General features: G+C 35.3%; 1 protein-coding gene across 1 annotated transcript; it reads left to right on the top strand.

Moving 5' to 3' along the window:
• The first annotated feature begins 3,119 nt into the window (after positions 1-3,119).
• On the top strand, positions 3,120-13,196 carry LOC110622707 (importin-5). Its single transcript, XM_021767308.2, has 20 exons — positions 3,120-4,479; positions 4,870-5,073; positions 5,722-5,826; positions 5,946-6,011; positions 6,239-6,403; positions 6,737-6,811; positions 6,958-7,109; positions 7,908-8,043; positions 8,132-8,201; positions 8,312-8,439; positions 8,574-8,630; positions 9,210-9,395; positions 9,493-9,585; positions 10,503-10,588; positions 10,667-10,733; positions 10,813-10,879; positions 10,962-11,098; positions 11,928-12,019; positions 12,125-12,191; positions 12,309-13,196. The coding sequence occupies exons 1-20, from the start codon at positions 3,241-3,243 to the stop codon at positions 12,471-12,473; spliced, it is 3,357 nt and encodes a 1,118-aa protein (XP_021623000.1). The 5' UTR covers positions 3,120-3,240; the 3' UTR covers positions 12,474-13,196.
• The last annotated feature ends 215 nt before the right edge of the window (positions 13,197-13,411 follow it).

Raw genomic sequence — 13,411 nt, forward strand, 5'->3', positions numbered from 1 at the left:
TCAGGGTACCCAATCAGCTTAAAACACCCTTCTCGAGTGTGACCATCCATGTTGCAGAAGGTGCAGTGGCCCTTCTTGACCTCAGACCTCCTTGGTCTGGACAGATTCTGAGCTTGAGCCTTATTTAATAAGGCAAGAGATTCTGAGTTGTCATTCATTGCCCCTAGAATCTCCCTTTGAGACTCAAATTTTACAACCATGGAGTAGGCCTTGTTTACTGTAGGTAAAGGGTCCATCCCCAATACCTGATCTCTCACAGACCCAAAGGCCTCATTCAAGCCCATTAGGAATTGCATGAGCCTATTCCTGTTTGTTATTTCAGCTATGTCCCTAGAGGCTCCACAGGTGCAGGTTGGAAGAGGTTCGACTGACCCAAGCTCATCCCACAGCCTCTTCAGCTTAGTGAAGTAGACAGATACAGACTGGTTTTCTTGGGAGATGAGAGACATTTTCCTGTGTAACTCATAGATCATAGGACCATTGCACTCTCCAAATCTCTCACAGATCTCTTGCCAGAGATCTCTGGCAGAGGCGGTGTATATGAAACCATCGACTAACTCCTTAGATATGGAGTTGAGAATCCAAGATGTGACCATGAAGTCACATCTTTTCCATTGTTCATAACCTTCACTGTCTTTACTAGGTGCCGAAGTAGTGCCTTCGACAAAACCTAATTTCATCTTGGCTCCTAAGGCTATTCTAATGGCCCTACTCCAAGATCTGAAATTAGTTCCTACAAGAGGTGCGGAAACGAGACTCATACCTGGATGGTCGGATGTTTGAAGGCTCAGTGGGTCTCCCATCCCCGCATTCGCGATCTGCAATTTTTCTGGAGCTCCAGTCCCTTTCTGTTCCTTGCTATTGCTTGCCATGACCAAATCTATCGAAAGAACCAAGGATCTCTCCTATGCAATCGGCGACGCGCCGGCGTGAGTTAGGAACCGCGCTCTGATACCATGTACAGAAACAGAAGAGAGGGAGGAAGAAAATGAGAACTTTTATTTAAAATCAGAAAAATGACGTTATGTGCTGTTCTGGAAGCATCGCTTCCTGTTTATACCAAACTGAGTCACACGCACAGCATGTGCATACAAACAACTCAATCTAAACAAAACGACACAGTTTAGATAAACAAAATAAAATAACAACTACAATCAGTAAAACGACATAGCTTTTAACAAATTGTTCTACGTTCCGCACTAAAACGAAACAAATAAATTAATTAATTAATTAAAAATTCAATTCGAATTAAATTCAAAACTAAAAAACAACAAATTAAACCAACAACAATTTTGAAAAAAGACAACTCAACACATAGATTCTAAGAACATAGATTCCAAGAAAAGACATGCAAGAACATAGATTCTAAGAACAATAATATATAATTTACGTATACAATTTTTCAATATATAAATTTATGATTTAAACTTATTTAATTCGAAAATATTACTTTCCTTATAGTAAACTTCTAAAAAATAATTTAATTCCTTCAAGATAAAAATAACTTATCTATCTGATTTTTTAAAAATTTAAAAAATATTAATAACCAAATAAATAAATTTTTAATAATTATAATTACTTATAAATATAAATTTGTTAAATAATTTTTTTTTAAGCAAAACTATTTATTGTAGTAATAAAATTTCATCAAATAAAAATGATATTATCTCAAACATATAAACGATTATATCTGATAGATTTTTTAGCTAAAATATAAACCGTTAGACTATTATTATGACAAATTTATCTAACAGAAATATCAGTTTTAAAGTCTAACAAAAATTTACAATCATTTAGAATCAAATCCCTGCATAAGATAATTTGGTAAATTGCTTCTCAAATGCCTGTCTAAACTCCATAATTTGACAAATATACTCTTCATTTTTTATCATCTCTCGAGTATAAATTATTAAAATTTATCGAACAAAATCACGGCAGAGAGTTTATATGAGATAAAACTCGAATAAGGTTTCAAGACTGACGTCGTTGCTGCAATTCCGGAAACCCATAATAACTAGTAAACCTCCATTGAACATTACCTTCCGAAACAATCGAAATAATAACTAGTAAACCTCCATTGAACATTACCTTCCGAAACAATCGAATTAATAAAATTAAAAAAAAAACCAACCACATAAATAAATTCATGACTCTTCTATATTAACGAAAAGACTTCTCCCAATAATTGTCTATTAACTGAGAAACAACCATTAAAATGTAAAAACTTACGAAAAAATTATATACGAAAACTAAGAGTTTTATTTTCATAAAAAATAAAATGTCCGCCTTGTAATTAGAAATCAAATCATTCAATGCAATAACTGTTAGAGGATTGTCGCTATAAATTTAGATTTATTAAAGAGATATGTATATTTTAAAAATTGATTAGATTATATGTGATAAATTTCTCTACCATATATAAATCATAAGTGACGATCAAAATATCTATGAAACTCGAGACAATAACATATTCTTATTTATCGATAAAAAATTAACACAGATTATATTTTATAAAAAAAAAATAAAAAAATAAATTTAAAATAAAAAAAACGAGAATATCGAATAACAAATTGAGTATATAAAAAACTTAATTAAATAATGACTTTATTAAATCTTCTTTTAAGTAAACTTTATCATTAACATTTTAAATTAAAACTACGTTGTATTTTAAAATTGAAAATTTTAATTATATAAACTAGAAATTTTATACTTCAACCAGATTCGATGCATTTAAAAATATTAATTCTAAAATAATACGGTCAAATATCATTTAAGATGAATATTAAGAGAATTTTATAATAAAATAAAATTTTCTAGCTTTAGTCAGAGATTTAATTTTAATTAAAATATCAATAATTTAATTAAGGAGGAAGAAACATTTTTTATATTATAAACCACACTTATATGGTGGAGATTTAATTTTGAATTATTATAAAATATAATATTTAAATTATTTAATTTTAAAAATGGAGAGATATATTCGAAAAGGATAGTTTTAACTACGAACAATTGCAGGTAAGACAAACCGAGCAGAATTGCACTAGCTAGAAACTGCTTACGTGGCAGAAATTGATTGGAGAACTGTACACACAAAAAGCAAACTTGAGAGTAACATCCCAAAACCCAAGCTTTAGTCAAGCCCCTCTATTTCCCCTTTCAATCTTCCCTCCCTTTCCTCCCTCCTTTTGCAGCCACCACCACACACAAAAACTCAAAAAAATTCCATCCGACTGCCTATCCATGGCCGCAGCCGACCCAATTCAGTTGCAGCAACTCGCCTTTCTCGTCGGGCCCGATCCTACTCACTTTGAAACCTTAGTAAACCACCTCATGTCTTCCTCCAATGAAAAACGTTCTGCAGCTGAGTCTCTCTTCAACATCTGCAAACAAGCTCACCCTGACTCGCTTGTACTCAGACTTGCTCATCTCCTGTCATCCTCCGCTCTTCCTGAGGTTCGTGCCATGTCCGCTATCCTCCTGCGCAAGCACCTCACCCGCTCGACTGCCAACGATGACGCATTCCTCTACCCCAAGCTTAACGAGTCAACTCGCTCTGCAATTAAGAACATACTACTCTCTTCTCTGCAGCGAGAGACTACAAAATCGATAATTAAAAAGATTAATGATACGGTTTCAGAGCTTGCTGCCTCTATTTTGCCAGATGGCGGGTGGCCTGAGCTGTTGCCGTTCATGTTCCAATGCGTGACGTCACAAAATCATAATCTCCAAGAATCGGCGCTTTTGATCTTTGCGCGATTGGCTCAGTTTGTTGGCGAAACCCTAATTCCGCATTTGAGCACTCTTCATGAACTGTTTTTGAATTGTTTAAGTGATTCAACGAGTGCTGATTTGAGAATTGCGGCTTTAAACGCAACAATTAATTATATACAATGCTTATCGAATAATAATGATCGCGAAAAGTTTCAGGATTTGTTGCCATTAATGTTGCGGACTTTGACCGAAGCATTAAATAGCAAACAAGAGGCAACGGCCCAAGAAGCGCTTGAATTGTTGATTGAATTGGCAGGGAGCGAGCCGAGATTTTTGAGGAAGCAAATAGTGGAGGTGGTAGGCTCCATGTTGCAAATAGCGGAGGCGGAGAGTTTAGAGGAAGGGACGAGGCATTTGGCTATAGAGTTTGTAATTACACTAGCTGAGGCGAGAGAGAGGGCACCTGGGATGATGAGGAAGTTTCCGCAGTTTGTGCATAAACTGTTTATGGTGTTAATGACGATGTTATTGGATATAGAAGATGAGCCGGTGTGGCATAGCGCAGAGAGTGAGGAAGAGGATGCTGGGGAGACTAGTAATTATGGGTTTGGGCAGGAGTGTTTGGACAGGCTATCGATTTCTCTTGGTGGGAATTGTGTGGTTCCAGTTGCTTCTGAGGTTTTGCAGGGCTTCTTGGCAGCTTCAGAGTGGGAGAAGCATCATGCTGCACTCATTGCACTGTCACAGATTGCCGAGGGTTCCTCAAAGGTATAAAATGTTGAGCATTATGGTTATCATTTGCAATTTGTATTAATTGAAGTTTTTATTATTCTCTCCATTATATACATGATAGATTTTTATACTGTAGGCAAAAATAATGCTATGTTAGACACATGCTGAAGGATGTGACCATATTTATATAATTTATCCAAAGAGGAACTGGTGCTTGGTTTTCCTTTTGGCACCTTAAGTTTTAGTATTGGTTTCCTCTTATTGTACTTGTTATTGTAGGAGTTTTATTGTTAATATCATTTCAAATGTACTTCCTGTTCTTTAACATTTGATTGATATGTTAGTTGTATTTTAATAGGTGTTCAAGAAGGTTTATTTATCATTCTCCTGGCACACGTGTTCTTATATTTTCTTTCTGTTGGGTAGGTAATGATAAAGAGCCTTGAGCAGATAGTTTCTATGGTTTTAAACTCATTCCAAGATCCCCATCCCCGTGTGAGGTGGGCTGCTATAAATGCAATTGGACAATTGTCAACTGACCTGGGCCCTGATTTGCAAATAAAGTATCATCAGCGTGTGCTTCCTGCTTTGGCTGGTGCAATGGATGATTTTCAGAATCCTCGAGTTCAGGTTTGTGTGTCTCTTATATTTTCATGAATATAATTTTGCTTTCAGCTTGTGAATGGTGTATATACAGTGCCAACCTTTTTATTTGTTTCCATAAGATGCACCCTAAAAGAGCACTCCCTCCATCTAACCTGACATATTTGATTTTCACTTGTGTACATGCATAGAAATGGGGAGCGGGAGAAAAAAGTAAGAAACTTGTGAAAAAAGTGATTTATTTAGTTCCACTTAGTGCTTGAGTTGATACTTTGTAGTAATACCTGAACTAAGTGATAGATGTATTTAATGAAGACATAGATCATGTCTAATGGCAAGTAAATAGTAACAAATTTACAATTATTTACTTTTAAGATAATTATGTTAATTGATTTTGCTTACCTATAGCTACTATCATTGTTTATAGAACTAAAAATTTAAATTTTGAATCAATTTCTGCAATTTTGGGAAAATATGTTTTATTGTCATTTTGATACATCGTATTTAGTTTTTGTGAATAGTTTCTGGTTGGTTAATGTTTTGATGGATCTTTTCTTTTACTTTTTTATATTTATTCTCTGTTTATCTTACTATCTATGGCTTTGTACTTGGTTCATCTTCCCATTTGCTCAGTCAGCAGTATGCTTATCTGTCATATTTCCTTTGTTGTTGTAGGCTCATGCTGCTTCAGCAGTACTTAATTTCAGTGAGAATTGTACTGCAGAGATACTGGCACCATACTTGGATGGAATTGTGAGCAAACTTCTTATACTCCTCCAGGTATATGATCGTTTTCCTCATCAATCTCATCCTCAAGCATGCTTTTTTTTGTCTATTATATGTAATTATAAGTTGAAGTGCTTAATTCATACATGCTGAGCTCTCACATGAAAATTCAGAATGGCAAGCAAATGGTACAAGAGAGTGCCCTGACTGCTTTAGCATCAGTTGCTGATTCATCACAGGTACTTTGTTTATCTAATTAACTTGAAGTTTATTGTTTGTGCTTCCTTCTAAACTAATATGAGTAGCATGGTTAACTAAGGCTCTGACTTAGGATTCGGATGCGTCAATTATACTTCTGCTGAACAATCAGGATATGCAGTCTGTTGAGTTCTTGTGTATCTTGATTGTAGTTAAAAAAAGAGAGAGAACATGCTTTTTTTCTGAAGTAGTGTTTTTGTTTTAACAGGAGCAATTTCAGAAATATTATGATGCTGTAATGCCGTTCTTAAAAGCTATACTGGTGAATGCAAATGAAAAATCTAATCGCATGCTTCGTGCGAAAGCTATGGAGTGCATTAGTTTGGTTGGGATGGCTGTTGGAAGGGACAAATTTAGGGATGATGCTAGGCAGGTAATGATGGAAAACACATTATACACTTTCTTTGGATTATGGTAATTATTTGTTTAAGATTTTTCCATCACATATTCTCCATTTTGCTACGTTGTGCTTATATGGATGCCTTGTGTTAAGTAGTTGATGAAGTCTTGCCAATCTTCTCATTAATTGAATCTATGCCCAGATTTGCTTATATGTGCAGCCTAACTCCTTGATTAGGAGGATAGCCCCCCTGCTATCTCAGGGTTTTGGCCTTAAATTTTTAGCTGATAGTTCAGATTGTGTCACACACATCAATTCTAAACTTTCTAAAAATTAATGGCTTTGGTAATTGTTGTTTTATTCAAGGTTATGGACGTCTTGATGTTGCTTCATGGATCTCAAATGGAAGCAGATGATCCAACAATAAGCTACATGCTACAAGTATGTTTTAACCAGTTGAAGTTGTGATTTGACATTGCAATTCTATGATTCTCTTAATTATGTTTGATCATCTGGCTTATGTTTCTGTTTGGATATTGAAAAACTAAGGGGGGGTAACAAAACCTAATTGTATATCTGTGTTGCAGGCATGGACCAGGCTTTGCAAATGTCTTGGGCAGGATTTTCTTCCGTATATGAATGCTGTCATTCCCCCTCTGCTTCGGTCTGCACAGCTTAAGCCCGATGTAATCATTTCTTCTGCAGATTCAGATGTTGATATTGATGATGATGATGACAGGTGGTTCTTTCTGTTTGGCTTGTTCCAAATCATGGGATTTATGACTTCTAATTTTCACCTGCATGATTTTGTCATCCTGGTTTATAAAGATGCTCTTTTTTTTTGTGTATTTGCTTGTTATATAGATTTAAATAGTTTTCTATGGTTGACGTGCCTAACTGCCTATGTTGTTCTATACTATCTATACAGATACAGGTAAAACACAAGACACTAGTTGGCTGTTGGATACAGTGGGATAATTTCAGCTAGGCAAATTGAAATACTTATGTGCAGTCTATTGATAAATGTTTTTAGATGCTCTCTTGCCTGAAATAAATACTAACTGAAAACTTCCCTCTTTTTAGGGTGAGAATACATAAATTAACATGAAGCCCAACTGCACCATTCCAGTAATTGTAAAGAAATTATTTGTCTATCACCTTTAAAATTTTTTTTTCTGGGTTTCCATGTACACCTTTGCCATGTGGAAAAAGGAGGATCCCTTCGAAAATAACATTATTATTTATTACTCTGGGTAAAGATGCCACACTTAGCGACATGATAGATTTGCTCTCAAATAAATATCTTCTTGCAAACTCCATTGTTCTCAACATACCCCTGCTTAGTCCAATGCTTAACTTGCATACAGCATTTATGAAGATACTGTGTTATGTTATATTTCCTCGTTTTGTTTGCTATTGTTAAAACTCCTTTTGTTCCTGGGAGGGAAAGCAGGAATGAGGTTTTAGTATATTTGTTCATTGGTTATAGATGTGGAAGTTACTTATTGAGGCTCTCTCTCTCTCACTTCTTTTGCAGCATCGAAACAATCACTCTTGGGGATAAAAGAATAGGGATCAAAACTAGTGTTCTGGAGGAAAAAGCTACAGCATGTAACATGCTTTGCTGCTATGCTGATGAATTGAAGGAAGGATTTTTCCCATGGATTGATAAGGTTCATATTATTTCATGCTATTTGTGGGTTTCTCTTGTTGGGCTTTCTACCAGTTTGTTACTTATAAAACAATGCATGAAAACTGCAGGTTGCCACCACACTGGTTCCTCTCCTTAAGTTTTATTTCCATGAAGAAGTAAGGAAGGCAGCAGTTTCTGGTATTGTCTAGCCTTTATTCTTGAGTAATACTACATGCATATATGCACATAAAATCTTTCTGTGTAGCTGTTCAAAAAATCTTGATTTCTTTTGCTTATGTTGCTTGTAGCTATGCCGGAACTGCTACGTTCAGCAAAGCTAGCTATAGAGAAGGGTCAATCTCATGGACGGAATGAGCTGTATTTGAAACAATTGTCTGATTACATTCTACCAGCTTTGGTGGAGGCTTTACACAAGGTTTCACTTCTGTTTGCCTCATAATCCTCTTGAATATGCATATTCAAATGTTCTTATATGTGTGTGTGTGTGTTTTGTTGTTTTAGATTTGCCTAATTAGATAAGTAAATTTGTCTTCTCAAATCTTCTTGCAGGAGCCAGAGGTGGAAATTTGTGCATGCATGTTGGATTCATTGACTGAATGCGTGCAGGTTTGTGACATTGATTTATGATTAAATGGACCTGGAAGCAAGTTTGTATAATGTTCTCAGTTTTAACATATTAGATGAGTGATTTCTTAAACCACTTGCAGGAGTAACAGTAGATACAGTTACCTTTTTTCATTTGATTAAGCCTCAGGTTATCTGCACATTTGTGGGTTGACTTGTGATATCCTGGCCAAAGACTTTTGTATCTTTAGTGGGCTAAGGAATTTTAAAGGTGCAGGGGTCTTATATGTTGCTTTTGACTAGCTTCCTTTGGATACTTTTTCAATAGATTCAATTCTCACTGTTCCACTTTCATATATTAACGATTGTATTTGTACCTTCATGTTCAGATTAGTATAGTTTTTAATGGTCGTCAGGTTTAAGGTTTCTCTTTGAACTGGAGATCTTATGAAATATTTTCATTTATACAGCTAGTCATCATTCAGTCTGGCACATGTTCTGTAATATTGTTGGTTAAGACTACTGTTTAAGTATAGTAAACACAGATTTAGTACTTTCCCTTCATGCTGGAGCTGTATTTTTAGTCGACATTAATCTTAATGTAGAGGTTCTCTCCCTCAGGTTTCTGGACGCCTTTTAGATGAAAGTCAAGTAAGGTCCATTGTGGATGAGGTGAAACAGGTCATCACAGCCAGCACAGCCAGGAAACAGGAAAGAGCAGAGAGGGCCAGAACAGAGGACTTTGATGTAGAAGAAGGGGAGTTACTAAAGGAAGAAAATGAGCAAGAAGAAGAGCTCTTTGATCAAGTAAAATTTCTGCTTGGATTTGGGCTTATTTTTTGTTGGATTTTATGTGCATATTAGACATATTAATTTATTGTTCTGATTTCTCTTCTTATTCAAGGTTGGTGAATTACTGGGTGCGCTAGTTAAGACCTTTGAGGTCTCTTTCTTGCCTTTCTTTGATGAGCTCTTATCTTACATAACAGCTATGTGGGTGAGTTCTTAGTTCTGCATATTCTATGTTCTTTCCTTTCTTTCAAAATAAGGTGCCACTTTTTAGATATGTTTCAGACAAGCCTTCTGTCAAATTGTCTTGTTGCTTTTCAGTACATGAATATTGTCCTGTATGATACCTTTGGTTTATTTTTCCCAGCTTTGAGCATCTTTTGTCTGTGAGTGTAAGCCATTAACAATTTTTGGTCGTGAGGATGCCATATAGTTTACTAACGTAACAACATGATTGTAAACTTAAATTATTTTCCTCAAGTCCTCTTGAAATAAATATTATGTTAGAGGTATCGAAAATGGGTACCATATTTGTGTTTCAGATTTGTGAACTTTTTAAATAGAAAATATGGGGATATTGATCTAAATTTAGATGCAAGTGCTCAAAGCATTATGTAAATAAAAAAATATAAAATTATTTAGAAATAACTATGATCTAAATGGATCATTAGATGCAACCAAATGTATCATCCAAAATACAATTAATAACTATTTTCCATCTAAGAAAAAAATTGCTCTGTTGGCTCTACTTTTCGTCTTGAGAGAAAATGGTGCTATACAAATTGTGTTTTTTATCTTCAGAGATTTCTGTCACTCAGAGTGTCCGAGTGCATGAACATATGTTGGATACATATGTCATGCTGTGCCCAATTATGTGGTATTGTCATGGGTATAACATGGCAAAATGAAGAGTCAGAATATCAGAGTGGATTACTTATTAAGTTAACACTAGACATATGGTGATCAATGAGCATGATTAAGTTTGGCTAGTTGATATTTGACTTGATCCAGATCTCTATAGATTCAGCTTTCACTTGTTAGCCTTTGGTTTTAAAAATATTTGCCTATTTTGTTCTTTCAACCAATAATTTTTCTGCACTTGCTGATTGGATTTTTATTTTGCAGGGTAAGGATAAAAGTGCAGAAGAAAGGAGAATTGCTATTTGTATATTTGATGGTGTTGTGGAGGAATGCCGGGAAGCAGCTCTTAAGTAAGCATTCCCTGCTTTTCAAGATACTACTGTTGACAAGGTTTTTCTAATTGCTTATTCTATGTGTTGCTGGAACAGATATTACGATACTTGTCTTCCTTTTCTTTTGGAGGCCTGCAATGATGAAAATCCAGATGTTCGTCAGGTTTGTATTAGTAACTATTCTGTTCTGGGTAGCTTGTGAATATGGGTTTCTTCCTAAATGACTGCCACTTGCTTTGCAGGCAGCTGTTTATGGGGTTGGTGTTTGTGCAGAATTTGGTGGATCTGTGTTTAAACCACTTGTTAGGGGTAGTTTGTTCATCTGTTGCGTATTTGCTTTTCTCCAGGCTTTGGTGCCTCCATATGTTGTAATCCTTTTATCTTCTTGCAGAGGCTCTTTCTAAGCTGAATGTTGTAATAAGTGATCCTAGTGCGCATCTTTCGGACAATGTGATGGCGTATGACAATGCTGTTTCAGCGCTTGGAAAAATATGCAAGTTCCATCGGGATAGTATAGATGCAGCACAGGTATTTATATACTAGTGATTTATATGTTGATCATGCTTTCTACATTGTCAATATTCGTTGGAATTGAATAAATTATTTGTGTAACGGGTTTTTATTTTTGTGCTTTGGGAATAGGGAATGCATATGTTGTTATTTCATACAAAATACAAACAAATTATGAAAAGAGATGTCTGATTAACTACATGATTCTGGTAGATAACATGTAACAACATTAGATTGCTTAGTTTTTCAAATCAGTGCAGCATTAATATTTTGTACATGATTTATTCCTCTGTGTTACCCTTCTATGTTTTGAAATTGCTTTATGTTCAGCTCCTTAATTGACTTGACAGATGAATATCGAGTGGTTAGAGTTACTCGCAAACAAGCCAGCCCAAAAAAAGAACTGCTTTATAAATCTATATGCTGGGTATGATAGCTGGTGAATTGATGTAGTTTCTGTAGGGCTTGACCAAATTTCAGATTATGTGAAGCTTTGGCATAATAAAAAGTAATTAACTAACTTGCTTGAGGAGATTGAGATAGCATGCTAAGAGTATAATTCCTGAATCTTAGATGTATGTCTCTCCTGGAATACCACTGGGCAATAGCCACTATCTAGATTTCCTCCACTGTCTGTTGCAGTGGGGGACTTGTTTAATCTATTCATAATGAGCACAAGCTATAGAATTGGCGCAGTGTTATATTCTGAGTTTTGGGTTATTTTTATTTTTATTATTTTTTTAATGCTTGGGCACTTGTCTGATGCTATACAAGTAGAAGAAATTGCCAATGCAAAGATATAATTGCAGCATTTCTCCTACCGTGTCTCATATGTGTTGTTTGGCAGGTGTTCCCTGCTTGGTTAAGCTGCTTACCAATAAAAAGTGATTTAATTGAGGCCAAGCTTGTGCATGACCAGCTTTGCTCAATGGTTGAAAGGTAAAGATTTGGGACTTTTTAATCAGTTCCCTAGATATTTTGTTCAGACCAGCTGTATTGTAGTGCATATGCTCATCGAAAGAGAAAAAATGCAACTGTTTTCAGGTCAGATAGGGAACTTTTAGGGCTGCATAATCAATATCTTCCCAAAGTTGTCCATGTTTTTGCTGAGGTATAGTTATTTTGTTTTCTACTTGTAGTATTCTTTTTCTTCTTCATATCTGGACATCTATAACATTTCCCTTATTTATACTTATCTTTTTCTAACTTCTTGCGATGCTTGTTGTAGGTCATATGTGCAGGTAAAGACTTGGCAACAGAGCAAACTGCTAGCCGAATGATTGATCTATTGAGGCAACTTCAGCAGATGTTACCGCCTGCCACCCTAGCATCAACTTGGTCATCCTTGGAGCCACAGCAGCAACTTGCCTTGCAATCTATTCTGTCTTCTTAATTCCCTGGAGATAATGGAATGCCGTAATCATTTCCTTGGTGAAGCCGCACTTCCTTAATCTTCTTCCATTTTTGGCCATGCCATTGTTCCTCCTTGGAAGGAGCTGTCCAGTGATCGAGTTGCTTAGTGGTGGTGGGCACGTCATTGTTTTTAGGATGCCTTTATATTTTGTGCATACCGTGTGCATATTAGTATGTGTTAATATCTTCCTTTTTTTCCCCCATCAACTGTTACTGTGAAGAAATTTCTAGAGTGGCTCTTCATTTGATGTGGAGGTAGGATTTGTATATTATGAGTGCTATCCATTGATTGGAGTGAATAGGAATTTATCAAAATTTACAGCTCATGGATGTCCAAGTTGGTGTGACGGAGGTTGAGGGACTGAGGTTTGTGCGTGGGCTATTTTTGTTACACAACTGGTGGAAATGGTTCATACATATATATATTCATATATATATTCATTTGGTAGAAGAGTGTGTATCATGCTACTCAATTTTCTGTTCCAGTACTGTTGAATTCACTATGAATTCTTCGAATTTCTAATTTTTCTTTTGGCTTTTTGAGTTGTATCCCATAAGACTAGGTTTTTATTATTCTTGGAATTGATGAGATTCCAATTTGAGTGATGTGGAAAGTTAAGCATATTTAATGTAATATTTATATTACTAAACAGGTGTATATATAAATATATTTCTATTTAGGGGATTTGATATATTTTATTTAGTTGGAGAATCCATTGTTGATGGTATCATAGTATGTCTTGGGTCAACTACAAGTACATAAATCTTTGTATTATGAGAGATGGGGAATCCAATCAGATAGAGATGTAGCTTCTTTAGTTATTTTTCTACTGTCTCATTCATTTTCTTCTTTTTCTTATGATAAGAAACAATTATTATTGCTGTTTTTAACTTGATGTTGCTATGTAATGATGTGAT

Source organism: Manihot esculenta, chromosome 9, assembly GCF_001659605.2.
Source record: "Manihot esculenta cultivar AM560-2 chromosome 9, M.esculenta_v8, whole genome shotgun sequence".
Lineage (NCBI taxonomy): Eukaryota > Viridiplantae > Streptophyta > Magnoliopsida > Malpighiales > Euphorbiaceae > Manihot > Manihot esculenta.

Excerpts from the sequence above, each read along its gene's own strand:
- LOC110622707 (XM_021767308.2), top strand. The coding sequence starts at position 3,241 with ATGGCCGCAGCCGACCCAATTCAGTTGCAGCAACTCGCCTTTCTCGTC. Across the intron at positions 6,812-6,957 it reads CAATAAGCTACATGCTACAA|GCATGGACCAGGCTTTGCAA; the intron begins GTATGTTTTAAC and ends TCTGTGTTGCAG. Across the intron at positions 8,202-8,311 it reads AAGGAAGGCAGCAGTTTCTG|CTATGCCGGAACTGCTACGT; the intron begins GTATTGTCTAGC and ends TGTTGCTTGTAG.